Source organism: Branchiostoma lanceolatum, chromosome 6 (assembly GCF_035083965.1).
Source record: "Branchiostoma lanceolatum isolate klBraLanc5 chromosome 6, klBraLanc5.hap2, whole genome shotgun sequence".
Taxonomy (NCBI): Eukaryota; Metazoa; Chordata; class Leptocardii; order Amphioxiformes; family Branchiostomatidae; genus Branchiostoma; species Branchiostoma lanceolatum.
In genome coordinates, this window is record NC_089727.1 from 18,451,032 (window position 1) to 18,473,611 (window position 22,580).

A 22,580-nucleotide genomic window follows, 5' to 3' on the forward strand; every position below is an offset into this window, starting at 1 on the left:
GAAGAAGAAGACAGAAGAAAGAAGAACACTCCAGCAAAAACACTATATTTCCCGCCAACCCTGTACAGGGAAACATAACAACCACAAAGTCTGCATGGTCATTAGGTAAGTTCTGAAAAGGTGGAACAAGGGAGTTGCGCTTTTATTTTGTGACGTCGCACTCTTGGGACAAATTCTCTCACGAGCTCAGAACCTGAAAATACAATCCCAAATTGACCATCCCATCTTGCCAGATCACAATCTCTTTAAACATTTTCAGGTCTGTTTTAACTATAATTTTTTTTTCACTCACAATGCTTCAGACCATGAGATATCACGGTTTACTTGTTTAGACACATGCATGTACATATATTTGCTATTTTGAAGCTGCTTTTTACGACTTACAGTATGGCCGAAAACGTTTTTTGGAAACGGATGAAAATTGATGCGCGTGTGGACGTCATCCATATAATCAAATCAACATGGCCTTATCAACTTTGCAGAAGTGAAGAGAAATGATGTTTTATTCTGTCCTAGGGTCGGGGTGCAATTCACATGTTTATCAATACAGGGGTTGACGCTGAGAAGACAGCAGCTGCAGACTACAAGAACAACAAAAAAATCCGCTACATGACAACCTATACTGCTAAAGGTAACATTATTATGATATAAACTCACAGTGTGGTGTAATTCAAAAGTAAAAATTTGCAATAGAAAAGTACAAACTTCCAATTGAAAAGGGAAAAATCTTGCCTGGTGCAGCTGATATGCTTGTACCATGAAGAAAACAACTAAACATAATTTTTTTCGAAACATACATCATGATTATTATTTTCATATTGATCATGAATGTTAATATTATTCAAATAGCAAGCCTCAGACAATCAACACCACCCTGAACGTACAAATAACCTTTGTATGTTTGTCACACGCCATTACGGATCAGCTACGGAAGGACGTACCCTACAAGAACAACAGCAACCCGTGTCTGGGCATTCTACACGTCGAGCTTCTGCCCCAGGCCCAAAAGTACCATTTAAAGATATTTGGACTATCTTAAAAGGTATGTTTCTGCCAGTGGATAAACATTGAAGGTGTTATGGAGATGTATTGTAATACCTTGATCGGGGTTTATACAATTCACCAAGCAGATGTTGAGGTGTAAGATTGTGATGTTTTCTTACTAGTGGCAATGGTAGCTAGCTGTCAGACTACCCTGGCCGACGGATCACGTTTAAATCTCCCACCGACCCAAATATCTGCGTGGACATTAGGTTAGCTCTGAAGAGTGGAACATGGGTGCTGCGCCCTGATCCTTTAATTTTGTGACGTTAGAATTTTGAGCCCTTTTGTAACTATAATTTCCTATGTTAAACGGCGTGAGACAATGCCTTTTACAAATCGTCAAAGATCATTTGTTCAGACTTTTGTACAGCTTTGTACAATTGCATCATGTAGACTAAGAGACCTATGATGAATATTTCTAATGATTTTCATAAACAGGCAGATGAACCCTTTAACGAGAGGTTAAATTTTCTATCTTTTAACTGATTTTCTTATCAGGAAGGGGCAAATAGCGTCATAGAAATATCAGCAAAATATGAAGAGAGTAAACAACATTTATATCAATATTCAAAGCCAGCTTAGACAATCAACACAACCTTATTACTCAAACCAGAGTAGTTTAAAACTGTTTGTTTCACACTACTGACTGTACGCATCGCACCGGCACAGCAGAAAACATGGGGGCAAAAAGAACTACCCGCCCTAAACACTCAAACAGGACATATACAACTTTTCCGACATCTCTTTTTTTTAGGCCGCAATGATCTGGGTTTGCTGAAATCTTGACGTTGCACATATCACAGGAGGTTGAAATGGAAAAAAAGTGCTGGGAGGACAATTTGATTCTGGCTATGCATTTTTCCTGAACTCTCTATAGTGACCAGCGGTCATGATCAGACAGAGCATGCCCAGTCTCATGCTATCACAGAATCCAGCTCAAACAAGCTGTTATAGTATAATCATGTTCATCAAGATTATAAATGTTGATATTATTATTATAACATGTGACCTGTGCTTAGCCCAGTGGGGCAAACATGTACAATAAAGGTCTTCATTCATTCATTCATTCATTATTCAAATAGCCAGCCTCAGACAATCAACACCGCCCTGTGCGTTAGTCTAACTTGGGTTATTTTTCACACGGTATTACGGATCAGCTACCGAAGTACGCACCCTAGAAGAACGAACAGCAGCAACCTACGCCTGGACTAGCGTTTCTACACGAGCCCCAGTGTACACCAACGAAAGATATTCCGACCAGCTTACAAGGTAGGTTTCTGGCAGTGCACAAACATCAAAGGTGAATCTGTTGTGTAGACATTTTGTTATACCTTAATCAGACTTATCTAATTCACCAAGCAGATGTAAGACTGTGACGTTGTCTTACTGTTGGTAAGGGTAGCTAGGTGTCAGACTACCCTATCCGACGGATCACGTTTAACAATTTTCCACCAATTCAAACATCTGCTTGGACATTAGGTTAGTTTTGAAGAGTGGAATACGGGTGCAGCGACCTGATAGTATACTTAAATGCTTTCTAAACGTTGAAAAGGGTAGATAGCTATCAGAGAACATGTTTAACAATCTGCAAGGAGATAAGGTTGGTTTTAAACAGGGTACCACGGGTGCGGCGCACTGATACTTTTATTTTGTGACGTCACACTCTTGTGACAACTTCTTCCATAACCGAATTATGCAAATTGTCCATGCCACCTTACCAGGTCACAGTCTCTTTAGACTATTTTAGGATTGTGATTAATGAATTTCCCTCTAGTAGACAAATCTTCAGACAATAAACTTTTAGCAACTGTCACAATTTATGCAGCTAGAGAGAAGAATTTGTGCAAAAGAATCATTTAGACACGAGTTGCTATAAGTAACAAACAAAGTCCTATAATAACAGTATGTGATTGTATTTCAGGAATAGGTTGATATAATTTTTTTAAGAGAAGTGTCATTTTTTGAAAATCTTTCTCCTGATTTTCTTATCTGGAAGGTGGAAAAAAATGTCATAAAAACGTCAGCCAAAAGAGTAAACAACTTTGATATCAATATTCAGAAGCCAGATTCAGACAATCAACACAAAACATAGCACTAAGATCACAGCAATCTAAAACTGTTTGTTGAACACTACAAATGATGAACAACTACTGACTGCACGTATCACTCACTCAAACACTGCAGACAACCAGCAGAGGGGGGGGAGCAAACAAAACTTTCTGTCTTAAACAGTCAAACACGACATGTGGAACTGTTCCGAAATCTCTCGTTTTTAGGGCACAAAATCTAAATTTACTGGTTCTCTAACATTTCAAAGTAAGAAATTTACCAAGAGCTAGGAGGATTATGTGAGTCTGACAATTTTTCTATATCTATTCTGAGTGCTATCCTAGTTAGCATAACCGGACCACCATTCTCTCCCATAAGTCATAATGGTTAGGTTTAGTGGAGAATATGGAACCCTCGGTATCCTTCCTAATATGGCACTCAGACACTCTCTTGTGTGACCTAAGACTTTTGACTCTCTTTACAGATTGACTTTGCACTTTGCATTTCGTCATAAAGTAAGTGTGGCTTTACAGAGGAGCTTTTGTTCTGAATAGGTGGTTGGACACCATGTCGAGAAAGCTGCGAGACCTGCTCCTTTTTCTTCTCATCGTTCTAAAAGAGCCAAACATGCCAGAAGCTGACTGCCGCTGTGTACCATCATCATACTGCAACTGTCGCTTCATGCACTTCAACAGCATCCGCCGGAACCTCCCAACATCCATCTCTCACTTGGAGTTGGGGGGTAATCGTATTGCCGCTGTAAATCGGTCTGTGCTGTTACAGTATAAGGATTTGAAACAGTTGAACTTGGAGAAAAATCGCATCATCACTGTTGATTGTTTCCCCAATCTACCCCAGCTTCAAATTTTGGTTTTAAAGATGAACAAAATACCTAACATCCACCCTTGTACATTCACGAATCTACCCAAGCTCCGAGAGTTGTACCTACACTCCAACAATATAACCAACATCCATCCTGGCACATTCACTCTACCCCAGCTTGAAACGCTGTACCTGTCCCAAAACCAGATACCGGGGATTCTGTCTGATACATTTGCAACTCTACCCCTTCTACAAGAGTTGTACATAGGCTTCAATAAGATAACAATGATTCAGCTTGGTGCATTTGCACATCTATCTCGGCTACAAAGGTTGGTCCTGTCGTTCAACCAGATAACAAAGATTCATCCTGGTACATTTGCAAATCTGACTCAGCTCCGAAAGTTGATCCTTTCCTCTAACAAGATAACAAATATTCAGGCAGATGAATTTGCAAATTTACACCAGGTTGAAAGGTTGTGGCTACGCAGCAACCAGATAGCAATGATTCAACCTCAATTGTTCGCAAATCTACACCGGCTAAAATTCTTGTCCCTGGCCTGCAACCACATAACAATGATTCCGCCTGGTTCATTCGCCAATTTACCCAAACTCGAGCGTTTAGATCTTCAGTCAAACAAGATGTCTGTATTTACGCCTTCAGCTTTTGGCTTGTTGCCGTCTAATCTTACTGTATATGTAAACCTCAATAACAATCCCTGGCAGTGCGACTGTGACATGATTCCCTTCAGGCAAAAGATGAGTGAATTTCCTTCATTCAAAGACCAGGTAATATGTGCCAAACCCGCCAAATTCCGGGGATGGAAGGTTTTAGATATCAATCCTGACGATTTGATATGTGAAGACTCAACCATATCAACCCTGCCTTTTGATGTCCAAACCTCATCTATTTCATTTTCTTTGTCAACATCATTTGGCAAACCAGACAGCAATACTAGCCCAACGGCCACACTTTCCTTTGTTGGCCCATTTGGAAGTGTTAACAACAGTTACAATGACACCGACACGTCTCGCTATTACTGGTACTTCAAACAAAATGCTGGCACAACATTAGGTTCTGCAGGCAATACAAGCACACCAAACCCTCTTGCAATCACTTCAGACAAACCAGAAAGCCACAGTTCCCATGAATGTAATCCCATTCCCCCTTATCTGTGATCATTGCTTCTGTCTGTGGTTCAGTAGCTGGCATGGCCTTGATTGGCACAATCATTCTAACAATCTGGTACAAAAAGATGGCCATAATTCCCTCTTCAGGACTAAGTCCCAATGTTGCTGGTAGTAACACAAACACAGCAGTTTCTGTAATAGCGAGTGGTCATGATCATCAATATGAGGATATTGACAACCCTAACCATAATGGTCAGACAGGGCAGGGCCAGTCTCAGGCTAACTCTCAATCTCTGGTAGTTGGAAATCTATCACATGACAAAGTGCTAGCTGCCTTGAAGCCAAATCCCATGTACGCAGGTGCGGTAACACCACTAAATGACCCAACATCAACCATTGGTCGTTATCAGACACGGCAGGGTAGGACCCATCCTAACATTCAATCTCTGAATGCTGGAAATCCATCACGTAGCAAAGTGCTAGGAGCCTTCAAGCCAAATCCCATTAACACAGGCGAGGCAATACCGCTATCGGACCAAACATCTATCAATAATCATGATCAGATAGGGCAGGGTGAGTCCCAGGCCATAACTGAATCCAAAACAAAGACAGGACCGGCTTCCTCGAACTCAAAGCTGAATTCTCTGTACAAACATGCGGGGCAGTATCAGGCCATCATTAGGTCCAAAACAAAAATCACACCCACTGCAATGACCAGTGGTCATGACCAGACAGGGCAAAGTCAGCATCAGGCTACCACTGAGTCCAACACAAACGCCACAGCTACTGTAGTGACCAGTGATCATGATCACCAGTATGAAGATGTAGACAAACAACATAATCAGACAATACAGAGCCAGTCTCAAGCCACCACTAGACACAACACAAACGCCACAGCTGCTGTAGTGACCAGTGATCATGATCACCAGTATGAAGATATAGAAAAACAACATAATCAGACAATACAAAGCCAGTCTCAAGCCACCACTAGACACAACACAAACGCCACAGCTACTGTAGTGACCAGTGATAATAATCACCAGTATGAAGATGTAGACAAACAACATAATCAGACAATACAGAGCCAGTCTCAAGCCACCACTAGACCCAACACAAACACCACGGCTGCTGTAGTGACCAGTGATAATAATCACCAGTATGAAGATGTAGACAAACAACATAATCAGACAATATAGAGCCAGTCTCAAGCCACCACTAGACCGGCCAACACAAACGCCACAGCTACTGTAGTGACCAGTGATCGTGATCACCAGTATGAGGATGTAGACAAGCAACATAATCAGACAATACAAAGCCAGTCTCAAGCCACCACTAGACCCAACACAAACGCCACAGCTACTGTAGTGACCAGTGATCATGATCACCAGTATGAAGATGTAGACAAACAACAAAATCAGACAAGACAGAGCCAGTCTCAAGCCACCACTAGACCCAACACAAACGCCACAGCTACTGTAGTGACCAGTGATCATGATCACCAGTATGAAGATGTAGACAAACAACAAAATCAGACAAGACAGAGCCAGTCTCAAGCCACCACTAGACCCAACACAAACGCCACAGCTGCTGTAGTGACCAGTGATCATGATCACCAGTATGAAGATGTAGAAAAACAACATAATCAGACAATACAGGGACAGTCTCAAGCCACCACTAGACCCAACACAAACGCCACAGCTACTGTAGTGACCAGTGATCGTGATCACCAGTATGAAGATGTAGAAAAACAACATAATCAGACAATACAGGGTCAGTCTCAAGCCACCACTAGACCCAACACAAACACCACAGCTGCTGTAGTGACCAGTGATTATGATCACCAGTATGAAGATGTAGAAAAACAACATAATCAGACAATACAGGGTCAGTCTCAAGCCACCACTAGACCCAACACAAACGCCACAGCTACTGTAGTGACCAGTGATAATGATCACCAGTATGAAGATGTAGACAAGCAACATAATCAGACAATACAGAGCCAGTCTCAAGCCACCACTAGACCCAACACAAACGCCACAGCTACTGTAGTGACCAGTGATCATGATCACCAGTATGAAGATGTAGACAAACAACAAAATCAGACAAGACAGAGCCAGTCTCAAGCCACCACTAGACCCAACACAAACGCCACAGCTACTGTAGTGACCAGTGATCATGATCACCAGTATGAAGATGTAGACAAACAACAAAATCAGACAAGACAGAGCCAGTCTCAAGCCACCACTAGACCCAACACAAACGCCACAGCTGCTGTAGTGACCAGTGATCATGATCACCAGTATGAAGATGTAGAAAAACAACATAATCAGACAATACAGGGACAGTCTCAAGCCACCACTAGACCCAACACAAACGCCACAGCTACTGTAGTGACCAGTGATCGTGATCACCAGTATGAAGATGTAGAAAAACAACATAATCAGACAATACAGGGTCAGTCTCAAGCCACCACTAGACCCAACACAAACACCACAGCTGCTGTAGTGACCAGTGATTATGATCACCAGTATGAAGATGTAGAAAAACAACATAATCAGACAATACAGGGTCAGTCTCAAGCCACCACTAGACCCAACACAAACGCCACAGCTACTGTAGTGACCAGTGATAATGATCACCAGTATGAAGATGTAGACAAGCAACATAATCAGACAATACAGAGCCAGTCTCAAGCCACCACTAGACCCAACACAAACGCCACAGCTACTGTAGTGACCAGTGATCATGATCACCAGTATGAAGATGTAGACAAACAACAAAATCAGACAAGACAGAGCCAGTCTCAAGCCACCACTAGACCCAACACAAACGCCACAGCTACTGTAGTGACCAGTGATCATGATCACCAGTATGAAGATGTAGACAAACAACAAAATCAGACAAGACAGAGCCAGTCTCAAGCCACCACTAGACCCAACACAAACGCCACAGCTACTGTAGTGACCAGTGATAATGATCACCAGTATGAAGATGTAGACAAACAACATAATCACACAATACAGAGCCAGTCTCAAGCCACCACTAGACCCAACACAAACGCCACAGCTACTGTAGTGACCAGTGATCATGATCACCAGTATGAAGATGTAGACAAACAACATAATCAGACAATACAGGGTCAGTCTCAAGCCACCACTAGACCCAACACAAACACCACAGCTGCTGTAGTGACCAGTGATTATGATCACCTGTATGAAGATCTAGACAAACAACATAGTCAGACAAGACAGGGCCAGTCTCAGGCGACAGTCGCCGAATCCAACACAAACACTACAAATACTTTAGTGCACATTGGTCATGATCACGGGTATGAAGACATGAACCAACAAAATCAAGCAGGGCCGGATCAGCCTCAGACCATCGCTGAATCCTTGGATACTAGAAATCTATTTTATGGCACAGGACCGACTGTCGCACAGCTAAATTACCTTTACTTTAATGAGCAAATACCATGATTAACTTCCATATAAATGAGACTATGGAGCAACTAATGAGTGTCAAAGAAAATGACAATTCGTCTTCAAGAGCATTGAAAGACATTTGAAAGATAATTACAGAAACCTGTAGATCATTTGAATATGAAACAACCATCATTATGTGTGTGTGTGTGTGTGTTTGTGTGTGTGTGTGTGTAACCGGAAAGACTATCCACTATCTTAAACTTAGTGCCTACATATTCATGCAGCCTAGAATTCGTAAAAACAAAATGGATGTGGTGACAGATAAAAAGACAATAAAAGCTTGCAGTCGTGCAGGGTAGGTGAAATAAATAATAATGTATCATTTAGTAAATAGTTCGTGGATTGTGAAGACTTGCAGCGAAATACTGTTGTTGTTGTTTTACAGTTTTACGGCACGATGTGATACGTTTAAGCTACTTAACCCCCTTAAGCTGCCAGTCCCGACTTAATTAGGGATACAGAAATATGCCTTGTGTGCTGGACCCGGTTATAACCGGGATAGGGTATTCCCCAGAACAAAACAGCTTTGCGTGCGTGTAGCGCGCGAAGCCGGGAAGTTAGGGGAGTTAGCGCCGCCGGGTGTTTCGCGGGTTTCGTGAGGGAGGTCAGGGGTCAAATATTTTTGATTTTTACTTGGCTAAAAAACCTGGCAGCTTAAGGGTTAAATTAGACTTTAATTCTAACCTTATCAATCTACTTCTCTGCTGGAAGCTATGTACAACTTTGAGGTTGGCTTGCGTTTTTACTAGTGATGTTGTTTTGAAGATTACATGAATATGTTAGAATTGTGGGAAAGATAATCGAAAGTAATTGTTTAGTGTTCCTAACTGTTAGAGCCTCATGGGCCATGTTGATTTGATAATATGTATGAAATCCTCTGGGAACTCGGGCGTGCGAATAAAAACATGTTTGGCAAAGTTGCCTTCGTTGAAGGATGAACAAAACTAGACACAAAGAGTATGGTAAACCGACTAATGTATTCTTCGTTTTTGATCTTTCTCATCTTCTTTTTTCACTTTTGGATTTGACGATGGCATTTTCCGACATTAGTATCCATTTTCGGAAATATTTTTGTAATTTACAGCATATATTTTCTCATTTTGCAGCTGCTTTGTATGATTTACAGAATTTCTATGGAGGCGGACGAAAATTGATGCGCGCGCGGACGTCATCCATATAATCAAATTAACGTGGCCTAATGGCTTTTATGTAACAATTGTAACGTTACATGACTGTACAGAAGTTTAGATGTTACATTATCAATTCACATTGTACGGAGTTTTTGTCCTAACTTATAATTGTTGTACCAATCTGTAAGATTCAAAATCTGATAATAGAGCAAGGTACTACAGAAACTATTGAAGATATAAAAGGCTAATGGGCTACATATTCAAATAGTCATCATCACTGTTGGATTTTTTTAAATGAACGTCGACTTTACATTTGTTTATGAATAATTAGCACTTTTTTTAAATATGTCATGTATATGTCTGATATGTATATCCAGACATTCCTTCATAATTTAAGTGCCGATACAGGTAAACTGAGATTTTATAAAACTTGTAAATCTGTATACACTAGAGAGAGGTACCTAGAACTTGCTGATTTTGAGTCGCGCTCGGCCATCAGCTAATTAAGAATTAGTGCTCACTCCCTAGAAGTAGAGAGAGGACGATATAAGAGTTTACCAGTGTGCCAAAGAATTTGTAAATACTGTACGTTCAAGGCGGTGGAAGACGAAACACATTTTATTTCCAAGTGTCTATTTAACAGTGACGAAAGAACCGAATTATTTAAACAAGTTACCACGAAGTGCCCCTACTTTTACAGACTCACGGATGAACAAAAAGCTACCTTTCTCTTGAAATCACAGAACCCACAAATTCTAGAAAAAGTGGGACTTTTCGTCTTCCACTGCTTCCGAAAAAGAAGTCAAACCCAGCTAGTTTAGATATAGCCAACAATCGTATTTAGTACCAGTAGCCTATTGTTACAACAAAGTCAGACACAGTTTACTGACGCATGTATGTTTTTCTCTATGTTTTTACCATGTATTTGCAGTTAGCCCACGGGCATGAACTTGCAATAAACTTCTATTAAAGCGCCTGTGCTACTAAATGCAAAACTGTGGCGGCTTCTGGTTACATTCAACCATTAGAAGTATTACATACAGACGTCTGTATCAAATATACACCCTTCAGATGTTAGTGAACATTGAATCATACAAATCATATTTCAGCCAGGTAATTAAGCTATATTCCGTCCGTGAAGCAAACTTATGCTCTGGTCCCAATTACACCGGTGTCCATCGGGGACGTAGTCCCGGGCGGGCCCCGAAGTCACACATTTGTCCCGGTGGACTGCCGGGAACCTCCCGGTGCTCGAAAGATTAGCTCACGGAGTCTATTTGTTGTTGTGTCCCGCGTTTAATTTAAGTCGGAGTTAAATTCATTCGGGATCCCAGGCGGGTCCCCAAAAAGCCCGGTAACCGCAGGGTGTCCATCGGGGCCACGTAGGGGTCACGCTCTAAAGTGATAAAAAACAGCCCGCGAACTACCCGGCGGGCCCCTTTTTCCAATTGGGACCGAAGTATAAGCAAACATAATGACAATTCGCAATCATATATAATAATGATGATTATGCACTGTTTACCTCTCAAAAGAATATAACAGTGTGAAAAGTATCAGCATAGACAAGTGTTGTAGTTTGAATTTCAATCAGCACCAAGGACAAATACCTACCAAGTGTCCCATCGTTTGAAAGTAAATTTTCAAAATTCTGGTAAAGAGATTTTTGGACCTGTGTCATTGGCATAAAATGCTTAAGTATAGGCGGCGAAAGTTTCAACTTTGGTCAGCTATAACTCCGTAACCATGAATGAGAAAATAAAGCGGCTTCATTCCTCCAATACCTACCAAGTGTCCCATCGTTTTAAAGTAAAGTTTGAAAATTCTGGTAAATAGATTGATTTATGGACCTGTGTCATTATTGGCCTATAATGCTTAAGTATGGGCGGCGAAAGTTTCAACTTTGGTCAGCTATAACTCCGTAACCATGAATGAGAAAGTAAAGCGGCTTCATTCCTCCAATACCTATCAAGTGTCCCATCGTTTTGAAGTAAAGTTTGATAATTCTGGTGAAGAGATTGATTTTTGGACCTGTGCCATTGGCCTATGATGCGTAAGTATGGGCGGCGAAAGTTTCAACTTTGGTCAGCTATAACTCCGTAACCATGAATGAGAAAATAAAGCGGCTTCATTCCTCTAATACCTACCAAGTGCCCCATCGTTTGAACGTACATTTTGAAAATTCTGGTAAAGAGATTGATTTTTGGACCTGTGCCATTGGCCTATAATGCTTAAGTATGGGTGGCGACAGCTTCAACTTTGGACAGCTATAACTCTGTAACCATGAATGAAAAAATCCGAGTAATATCAGAGACAACTGTTGTAGTGTGAACGTCATTCAGCACTAACAATGTAAACGGTAACGGATTCGAAACGACAAGCGCTGTAGTGTGGTCGTAACAAATGTACTAGACAATGACTACCCCCCCCCCCCCCAACGAATTGTCTAAAATGATCTATGAGATTGTGTTTTGTAATAAATCAGCACATTTGATATTGGTATTTTGCTGTCGTGTGCAATACTCATGTCCAATCTGCATCTGTATATGCTAAGCTGTCACTACGAGAGATTATCTCCACACAGGGTAGACTCTGGAAAATATGGTTTGCTAAATGAAGGAACATAACACACGGATAGGTACATACTTGGTTTATTACAAATTTAGGGGACTATGGAACATTACCAACAACTTATTCACCTTCTCAGAATACTAGCTAACTAAAATGGTACATAACATGTTTGAAGTTGAAACTTTTGCTCCAAAACATCTTAAAAGTACATATCTTCAAGTTCAATTGTTACTTTTTTACAATTGTAAAATTGACCCCATCCCCAATCTAAAGCTGATGTCACACTGTAGATGACCTTCAGCCAAATTTGATGAATGCCAGCAGACTGACGATTTTCAAGATTGACAGAGATTCAAGCATATTTTTCACTTAAAGATCTACCGTCACGTTGGATGGGCCTTTGGTGGATGGTGATTTGCAACATCTATCTACAATGCAGTGATGGAAAGGACACTGGCCGTATTGCAGCTGGAATGTCCTTGAAAACTACCAGACTCATTCAGCAAGCTATTTTCCTATGAGTGACCCTGGCTTTAAAACTCTGTTAAGATGGAGGGTACTGTACAAGATTATTTTGTAAGATGTAAAGGAGGCTAAGATGGGGGGTGGTACCTACTTTGTGGCACCTTTGACCTTGAAACTCCTGACTTCACCTTTCAACAAGGTCTCACATCAGCAGTAAAAATGACCTAAGCCTTCCCCACAAATTCTTAGTACAGTGTACTTTACTTGTGATGGAACAAAAGTTTACACTAAAAACATTGCTCATCTCTAATCATCATGGAATCTCATCTGTGTTGGTAGCACAGGACTATTTCATGAAAGGTATAAAGGGGGCCATATACTAATACATCAGGGCACTCCAGCCATCAGTAACAGTGATGGTGGGCGTTATAAACTTCCTGGCACGTTTGAAAAATTGCTGACGTCACATATCCGCAAAGGCATGTGTCAATAAGGTCAGGTGTCTGTAACTCTCGCGAGTTTACATTCGGCAGTGATTGGTCATAATTGATCCTGAAGAAGGCGACAGTGGCTGTTGAAAATTTGATCCACGTATACCTCAGAGTTGGAAGATTTAACATTGCACTATGATTCATCTCTGATTTGATAGGTAGTTTGTGTTTTACACCATCAGTTGTTCGATCTCGTGCACTTCCCTGGGGCAGATTCGGGTCAGGATCTGGGGATCTCCTTCCGTGATCAGCACGTCGTCCTCGATCCGGATCCCAATCCCACGGAACTCGGGCGGTGCCGACTGGTCGTCTTCCTTAATGTAGATTCCTGTCAATCATGAATGTAGAAATATTTAAGAAAGAGAATGAACATGAACACAAATTTGTATCATAATGGCTGTAACTAGTTCCAACCTGATTCTACTAAGCCCATCTGCCTGACAGACTAGGTGTATAAAGACCCACCCAGCTCTATGAAACCCACCTAGAACTATGAAACCCACCCAGGTTTTGAAACTCAACCATATAAATAAAAAAAACACCAAGGTTTGTGAAATCCACTTAGCTTTTACAGACCTCATTCACCCGACCCCAAACTGGTTCTATAGAGCCCACCTGGGTCTATAAAACCCATCTAGCCCTGCAGAACCCACCCAGCTCTATGAAACCCACCCAGGTTTTCATAACCCATCCAGATGATCTATATAAAAAACCCACCCAGGTTTATGAAATCCGCTTGGCTCTACAAAACTGACTAACCCGACCCCATGGAACCCAACTGGTCCTATAGATTAGATCCCAACGAATGATGAAACCCATCTTGCTCTGTGGAACCCATCCAGCTTTATGATGAAACCCACCCGGGTTCTATGAAACCCACCTGGTTCGACTGTGACCACCATGCCAGGCTGTAGTTGGGAGGATCGGGACATGTCCGGCGTGTCATGAACATCCATTCCGAGGTAGTGGCTGATGTGGTGGGGACAGTACCTCCGGGCTGTCTGTAAGTAAATAACAACAACAACAGGTAAACTTTGGCTGTTTCAAAGTGGGAGCGACCTGCAAATGCGTATTACAAGAAAGTATTTCCAATGCATTCTTGCTAATACAAAGTGGTAGATTGGTTAAGCGGGCAAACTCAAACTGAGAGCAAAGCATGATGTTTTTTGTTAGCTACATGTAGAAGTGCAATGTGGCTTTGCTACGGCTCCCATATTCAGCCAAGCACACAGGGTCACCCCTGCTATTCTAGTGTGTTGTGTTTTCTATGTGCAAAAGTTTGATGCCATAACATAAGCTCCCTCAGACACAGGGCTACTGGCTTTACCACCCCATCTGAAATGATGATGCAACTTTTCCAGTCATGTCCAGGCCCGGGTGCAAACCTGGACTGCCGGTTCCACAGAATCTGAACCAGAGAAGTGCACAGAGAACTAGACCACGCGGACACAACAGAAAATGACCACAGTCTGTGATATCTTACCTGAGTGAGCTCGTAGCCCTCCTTGTCCCGGACTATTCCCAGATCTTTCAGTTTCAGCCCGATCAGGTTCAGCATGACGGTGTAGATGTGGTCCAGCGAGATCTCAGGACGACAGAGGTTCAGGCACGTCTTCTGGATGCTCAGGACAGCCTCGTACAACTGAACACACAAGGTCAAGCTCAAGATCGAATACAAGGCCAACACAAGGTCAAACACACTTGTTTCTTGGATCAAACAACCATTATGTTACAGACTGCAGATCATATCTGGAAAGGGAAGCTAGGCACCACATGCTTCACTTCGGAGTACAATCCCATGAGCAAGAAATATGCCAAGCTTTCCAATGATAAAACAAATAATATGCCAATCATTAAAAAAACAGACATATGATCAAGGACAATAAGTGAATGTACAGAACATCATTTTGAACTTTAAATCATACATCATTGGAAAACATATTTCGAACCCTTTAAATAAAAAAAGTAATAAATATATTTTGGAGATATGATCGAATGAAATTAAGTTTGTCATCTTTCTATGTTAGAGATACCAATTGCAAGGAAGACATATTAAGAATAGGAAAACTGAAAACATATATGACCCCCGACCTGTCTCTGAGGCTCCGTGAACTTGCCACTGATTGGCCAGGTCCTGGTGATGTCACACACGTAACCATGGTACTCGCAGCCTGCGTCAACAAGAACCAGCTCTCCGCTGTTTATAACCTGTCGTTTGCACAAATACAGAAACATGATTTTTGGTGACAAAGTTCAATACATGTCAGGGTTTTTCTAAAGAGGGGAACAAGGGCGCTGCACCCTCATGCCCTAACCATGCAACCCCTTACCCTGGGGAGTAGATATGCTGACAAGCTTAAAATTCAGATTGACCAGAGATGCTACTAGTACTAGGTCACATACTAGTATGCATGTGACGTGCCTGACAGTAATTTTCCCCTAAAGAAGCCTAATAGGATGCCTCTTTTTAAGTTGAAATCCTCTAAACTCCACACTGTAGATGGGGAAAACCCACATCTTCCCCCGCTAGGTTGCTCCTCACAATGCCCCATGCAATTTTCTTCTCAAAAACCACCTGATTATTGCTGATGTAGTGGAGCGTGTTTGCCCGGTTGCCCCCAGCGACCACCGGTGGATATGCCAGCATGTCCGCTCCGTCCATCCGACACTCGTAGTCCAGCTTCCCCTGCAGCTGGGCCTCGCTCACGCCAGGGAACGAGAAACGCATCGCGTCCGCGAACGCCTGCGCCGTGATGTCAGCAGCTTTCTGCATCAGCGCTATCTCGCTGTAAGACTTGACCAATCGGAGCTGCTGTACAAACCTACTGATTGGTTGAGTCGTCGCTTTGCTCTGCAGCGTTCTCGGCTGGAGAAGTGACGTCTTGATCTGCTCGCACAGGTGTCTGTGAACCGGTTTGAAGTGGTCGAACCAAACCGTCCAATCCGCAGTCCTGAACTGGACGAGGAATTTCCCGAGATCGTCTATCTTCAACGTTTGGTCCACTCCGGTCAGCTGTAGCGCTCCGTCCGTACCGGAGCGGGGACCGTCCCACAGCTCGCGGTCGGGGTTCCGCTCGGGAACCAGCAAGGTCGCTTTGTGATTGGACAGAGAAGTTTCAGGGCAAGATTCGAGCACGAGAACACTGTTGGGCTCCTTGAAACCGCTGAGGTAGAGGAAGTTTGGGTCCTGGCGGAACGGGTAGGGTACGTCCACCGCCATGTACTTAACCGGGCTGGACACAACGATAACGACATGTCTGCTTTGTTTCCCATGATGCTCCTTGATTGCGGACATCAGCTGACCCCTGCGCTGACGGAATTCTTCCCGCTGGATTCCCGTGGTGACCTCTCCGGGTTGCATGAGATGGGGGTGGGTCTGCGAGGTCGGCTGACCCAGATATCGCAAGGTCCTTACACAAACGGGAGAACTTGACGAAAAGTTTTTTGAGAAACAAGTTCTGAAGTGGCCTAAAGTGATCAAAATGTTTGACCCTTGGATATGTGGGAAACTGTTCTTACCCACAATCCTTAACACCTTGAAGGACAACGAAGAGAACATCTTGGCTGCGGAAGAATAAAAAAAGTTCAAGCAAGACTCCTTTTTAGACCTGTACCTGGCCTTCCTGAGTAAGACTTTTAATAAGACATGCTCCCAGCTGTTCCCTCCCGAGCATTGCTTCTTAAGACAGCTCCCCTGGATAAGAGTTCTTGAAACGTGCTTCAAGTTGGTCTGTCCTGAGCAGAGTCCTTGAAGATGTGTTCCCTGAGTATAACAGAATCCGTAAGATGCGTTTCTCACTGAAGTGAGATCCCTGTGCACAAAATAGAAATACACATTTAGTTCGAATTCTACTTGTACTGAGTTGTAGGAATGCAACATTTATAAGTTAATAAAGTTTGTCTGGAAGTATTTGCCAAAATCGAAACACAACGTGATCAGAGATAGCAGACTTCACCCCATCACACAGTAAGTGCCCCCTGGTAGAACATACAGAAACTGCACTGCAGTAACACACACGGACACGGACACACACAAACACATACACACAAACATACAGACACAACACACACAATGAGTCTCACACATATTCACATGCCCGCAAAACACACACACACGATAGACCTGTGACCACCCAACCACACCGAGAAATCCCAGCATGAAGCAAGTGTTTTATAGAGAGATTCGTAACCAGGTTTGTTACACAACTCGATGAAGTTAAATTTTAACCTCCTTGCACAACCACACGTGTTTTGTGTTCCTCAGATAATTTTCGAATTTAAATAATTGGGTCAACGTCAGACTGCGGCCGGATTCTGGCTATAAACCATGGCTGCTAACGATAGAATACATTTATTTTACATTAGATATATTCTTAACAACGACCGGAAAAACATGACGTTTAAGAGTTCCTTATGAATGTTTACATCACTGACCAGAGGTCAAACTATGTTCATAATTTTATGACGCCCCCCTCCCCACCAGATCAAAAATATACTTCGTACGCCGAACGCCGGCATAATATCACGTTCATATTTACCAATATGCCACAGCAAATACTTTCTTTTCCACACGTACCTTACCACAAGCCGTTCGCCCTTGCTATGTCCGCATGGTGTCTTGAATACTGCAGTTCACGAGCAAGACACGAGTGGACCCGCACGTAAGACACATGTAAATGTTACACGTACACCAGCGCCACCTAGCATGTTTAATCAAAACTGCAGCTAACACAAAGCAGATGTGTGGTGCCTTTTGTGTACATATTCAGCTACGAATGAATGAACTGATTAATTGAATGACTGAATAACAAATTGGAAACGATGGAAAGAGGAAAAAGACTCACAAGGAGGTCATTTACATAAAATAGACTTGTTTTATTTGCATAAAATGCCTAAATGTTCGTTAGACACTGGATGCTTAATTAAGAATTCTCGCTAATGTAAGAAGTTAAAATCTCCAAAATTTAACAATTTTTCACACTCCAGATAATAGGCAAGCACAGTAGCAAGAAACAAAAAATAAGCAAATAAATATAGGAAAAAATTAAAAAATACACATTTGTACAAGCATATTGTTTTAAAGCTACAATTTCCTATAGTAGCTAAATGTAATGTTTCAATGAAGGACTCATAATTTCTATACAATATCAATAAGAATACACTAAAAAAATAACATGGTTCTATCCTGGTTGTTTGACAGAAACTCATTGGAATATTATTGGCACCTGCCCAAAACAATGGCAAGATATTTGGCATTTAAAGTTAAAATATGTACCATACCCATACTGTAAATACATTTAAGTGACTTAATTTTGCATTAGGGAGAAAACGGAGTGTTCACAGTGGTTTTTAGTTCCTGGTTGAACCAAGATGGTAGTCAGGTGGACAAAACAAGCATTTCTGTGGTGGTTTTCAGTAAAGAGGGACTACAAAAACTAGTGCTGTGTACTGGTAGTGTACCGTAAAAATTGATTATGTTTCTGTCATTATTGAAGAAGTTAAGAAAAACATTATTCATTTTTCAAATTGTTCAGGTACAGGTACAGGTGATGTTACGCAGCACTAACCAAAACTGTGAACATTAAACCATCACAAACTTAAATGCATTTACAGTAACACATATTAAAAGCTAAGAAGCGTAATAACAGAATGTGAAGTAACATTGTATCTCTCAGATTTTTTTCCAAAACTGCTTGAGACATTCGTACAGAAAGAAAAAAAAATTATGTAGCTCCTAATTCCACAGGAAATACCATCTATACAAGCTTCAATTCATGACCTAATTCTATGCAACAATACAGCACTGTAGGTTACCTACATTCGTTCTATCTGTAGTAATACTACCTGTAGAATGGACTCTTTTTCAATAACCAACATTTAGCAGATTAATGATAGTAATAATAATAAATACTAGAAATGGCACAATTTCATAATGTTGTAGCTTCGTAAAGCTAAAGTAAACAAACCGATAAGCGAATACAATGACCTTAACTACAGTTATATTGTAGACTCTGTAATATTGCGAATGTACTCTTTCAATTGTGACATTAACACTGACCTATGGCACCGTAGACTGTGATGAGCATTTTTAGGCCAAGGAAAACTAACGTTGTGTTTCTCATTACCATCTAGTAAAAATCAGGGTTGGTAGGTAGGGATTTTTTTCTCTTTTTTTAAAAACATTTCTGCCAAAGCGATCCAACAAATACATTTTAACAATGTAACACTGAAATGCATTAGGAGACTGGTATTTTCAACATCATACTTCAACTATACAGGTATATTGTACAAGCACTTATACTTTTCTGGTCGTATCATTTTTTCCATCGCAACAGAAAAGAGAAGAACATGTTGGAATATGATTTTTCAATGTTTGGATCGCTATGATGTCTAATAAAAAAATTCTAAGTCTCTTGCCAGCCTTTCAGTTTAATTAATTAACCAAAAAAGGATAGGGCTGGCAGGTTTTTGCTAGTGTTGGTCAGGTAACTGAAAACACAACATTTTTTCCCAAGGTCTTACTTAGAGATGCTCATCTCTGTGAGAAGAATACAGATAGAGAAGTGAATATTGTAGATGGCACATATAGGTGTCACAATAATCTCAAACAGTGGACGTGAGTTCGTTTTTGGCACTCATTTACAAGGCGACAAAATAGAGGATTTGTTCTTCATAAGAATATGCACATCTATTTTCAACATACAAAGTGATGAAAGGCACTTTTCGGGAATCCACGGAGTTAAGTTACTTGTTACAAAATTTGCTCATGTCTAGAGCATTGCCAACTTCTAATTTGGCACTGAAATATGTATACCGGACGACTAGGTTGATGTGAAGACTTGGATTTTGTTTTAATAAAAAACATTCATAATCATAAATCCATGAGGTTGATTGTCCATATTGCTGTTTGGTTCGATATTTTTTAGGGAAGAGTCCATGACAACTTTTTTTCTGAAAAGAAAGACAAACCTTTCTTGTTGATACTGAGAAGTTAAATCTTACTTCTAACATACACTTGTAATACTAATAGGTATCATACCAATGTGTCCAGCTCAAAGATGGTATCAGACCAGTGTTACTGGGGAATCAGTTCAGAGGTGGGATATTAGTATTACATGTACACTTTTGTTGTTCAGCTGAGGGTTGTGGCCTCATACCATGGTTTAAATTGTGTCAAGCTCGGGGATTGGGTATGCAAACATCATAAAGTCCATGCTGTACTTTGGTATGAGATCCTTTAATAACTGTGGTGGTACTTCAGACAGGTACTGTCGTAGTATGTTCTTGTTCGTGGGCTTGTAATACGCCTGTCGCTGTGGGAACCTGACGCTGGGTGGGGCGCCGACGGCCCTCAAGACGTGATTGGCGTCGGCCTCCAGGTTCTCCTGCGTACCGATAAAGTCGTACTGAATGGGGCATGGTTGGCAGAGCTTTGTGAACGGCTGCCAGTGTTCGTTCATTTCCCGCGGTTCTGTGTCCGACAGATAATGGACAAACTCCGAGAACGTCATGTCCGTTCCGTTGACGTTCGTGGGCGCGTTGGCACGATACTTCCTGATAATGTCCCTCCCGTATCTCAGAGGAAAATCCACGATAGCCTTGTTGGCGAATTTGTCGCGATACGCCGACAACAGGCGTTGCATTGGGTCGCGTACAAACATAAATTTGTAGTAGCTCTCCAGGCGGCTTTTAACTTCGTCCGCCGGCAAGTCCGATAAAAACACCAAATCTTTCCGATGGTCCATCTTGACCCTCTTCTCGACGTTCTCGATTTTACCGTCCAAAACTTTGATGACCTTTTTCCAGTTGGAACAGGCCACCTTCGGTATGTAGCAGTACAAGAACTTGTATTTGTCGTTGACGATGATATGTCTGAAGAGGGTCTTCTGTTCCCATGTTTCAAGGTTGTACGGTGATCTGGGCATCCCTTCTCTACTGCATACTGATTGGATGGTGTAGTTCTGTATATCACGTTGTACCTGGCGGGGAAAAAAAAGATTTCAGAATTTAAATAAAAATACTGCAAATCTTGAAATGTTTGAGACAGTTTTATTTTCAGTGACCATTCCATTCATGACTCCATGAATTCGCATTTCCTACTATGTTGTTACAGAATTGTTTTTGACTGTGAAATTAAGTCCCGGCAAAAATAAACAAATCTACAGTAATGAAACAATCAGTAAATACATGGTAACCTTTGGTTAGACTGAGCAGGGTAAACAAAGGTTTCACATGTCTGGATCATCATCATACAAAGTTACAAAGTCTCAAGTTTACTTGAAGTCAAACTCAAAAGTTCACTATTCACTGCTCAGTGCTTTTAATAGTTCAGTTTTAATACAATTAAAAAAGATAACACAAAAGTCTGATCCCCGCTGTCAATCAATTAGCATTTCAACCAATAAGAGAGTGCCTGCATGTCTGTCACATGTGTGAAGTGAGGTAAACAAACATTGACATCCCTGCCTCTGGGAAACTAACAATGATGTTTAAAATCACAATCATCAACTCTTATGTACTAAAATGAGCCTTAAATAAGTCTGATTGTTACAGTTATTTTTTTATCCTTCATTTCTCAAATATTTTCTCTCATTCCAGATTTTTCCATGCACCCTCGCCCCCTATGAACAAATTGGAATAGTCCTACGGAAGTTTGTTGTGGGAAGCTGAGATATGTCATCACATACCTCTGCGTAGTGGGAGGGGGGCAAAACATTATCCTAAGCTATATTATATAGCATAATTTCACGCTACCTTAAAGTCTTGAGATTCAGCGGGTGCCTCTGCTCTCTCCGCGGGCCTGGGTGCGCTGGTGCCCCGATCCCAAGCCGGCACGAGTCGCCCCCGCCGTGCCTGCGGAGTTCTCCCCAAGACGATCCACGTCATCAGCATACTCAGCATGGCCAGGCCGCCTAGCCCGAGTAGAAACCGTGAGCTCCGCCGGCCCCACAGCATGCTGCATCGGCAGATAAAGTGTGTGGAGTTTAACGGGGCCACACGGGGGGCTAGCTAAGTGTCGGCTCGGTGGGAAGCGAGGGGAGAGCCCGCGGGGATCTCCGAGGCGTCCCGTTACTTTTCCTCCTGTGGGAATCCGAGTGAAAAACGCGTCAAGGATTAAATAAAAGTTTACACCCCAGTAACAACTCGAAAAGCGTACGCTGTACTTAGAAATGATCGGCCAGTCATCGTAGAAAACTTTTCGATAATCGAGTAAACGAGTTGAGCCAAACTCGAAGTAAGAAATCACCGCTAGCTGGCACCACTGACGTCTGGACTGATGGCAGCGGGACATTCCACCACAGGCGATTCGATTCTACTAGAGGTTAAAGGTCAATTCAAGCAGATGTTAAGGTATGAGTACACAGTATTTCGCCGCGACCCCCGGAGTCTGTGACGTAGCG

The 22,580-nt window shown here is 41.8% G+C and overlaps 3 protein-coding genes across 3 annotated transcripts; 1 reads left to right on the forward strand and 2 right to left on the reverse strand.

Annotated features, from left to right (window-relative positions):
- The first annotated feature begins 3,660 nt into the window (after nt 1-3,660).
- Nucleotides 3,661-8,519, forward strand: LOC136437544 (mucin-4-like). Its single transcript, XM_066432159.1, has 2 exons — nt 3,661-3,835; nt 6,286-8,519. Exons 1-2 carry the CDS (start codon nt 3,661-3,663, stop codon nt 8,517-8,519), a joined length of 2,409 nt encoding a protein of 802 aa, XP_066288256.1.
- A 3,768-nt stretch (nt 8,520-12,287) lies between these two features.
- On the reverse strand, nt 12,288-16,987 carry LOC136437442 (xaa-Pro aminopeptidase 3-like). Its single transcript, XM_066432059.1, has 5 exons — nt 15,755-16,987; nt 15,271-15,387; nt 14,663-14,821; nt 14,060-14,180; nt 12,288-13,507 (listed from the first exon to the last, which is right to left on the reverse strand). The coding sequence occupies exons 1-5, from the start codon at nt 16,736-16,738 to the stop codon at nt 13,350-13,352; spliced, it is 1,539 nt and encodes a 512-aa protein (XP_066288156.1). The 5' UTR covers nt 16,739-16,987; the 3' UTR covers nt 12,288-13,349.
- A 2,174-nt stretch (nt 16,988-19,161) lies between these two features.
- On the reverse strand, nt 19,162-22,489 carry LOC136437450 (carbohydrate sulfotransferase 14-like). The gene is made up of 2 exons (XM_066432069.1): nt 21,934-22,489; nt 19,162-21,158 (listed from the first exon to the last, which is right to left on the reverse strand). The coding sequence occupies exons 1-2, from the start codon at nt 22,132-22,134 to the stop codon at nt 20,343-20,345; spliced, it is 1,017 nt and encodes a 338-aa protein (XP_066288166.1). The 5' UTR covers nt 22,135-22,489; the 3' UTR covers nt 19,162-20,342.
- Nucleotides 22,490-22,580: the final 91 nt, after the last annotated feature.

Excerpts from the sequence above, each read along its gene's own strand:
- LOC136437544 (XM_066432159.1), top strand. The coding sequence starts at position 3,661 with ATGTCGAGAAAGCTGCGAGACCTGCTCCTTTTTCTTCTCATCGTTCTA. Across the intron at positions 3,836-6,285 it reads CTCTCACTTGGAGTTGGGGG|CTACTGTAGTGACCAGTGAT; the intron begins GTAATCGTATTG and ends CAAACGCCACAG.
- LOC136437450 (XM_066432069.1), bottom strand. The coding sequence starts at position 22,134 with ATGCTGTGGGGCCGGCGGAGCTCACGGTTTCTACTCGGGCTAGGCGGC. Across the intron at positions 21,159-21,933 it reads CTGAATCTCAAGACTTTAAG|GTACAACGTGATATACAGAA; the intron begins GTAGCGTGAAAT and ends TTTCCCCGCCAG.
- LOC136437442 (XM_066432059.1), bottom strand. The coding sequence starts at position 16,738 with ATGTTCTCTTCGTTGTCCTTCAAGGTGTTAAGGATTGTGGGTAAGAAC. Across the intron at positions 15,388-15,754 it reads ACTACATCAGCAATAATCAG|GTTATAAACAGCGGAGAGCT; the intron begins GTGGTTTTTGAG and ends TGCAAACGACAG. Across the intron at positions 14,181-14,662 it reads AGGGCTACGAGCTCACTCAG|ACAGCCCGGAGGTACTGTCC; the intron begins GTAAGATATCAC and ends ATTTACTTACAG.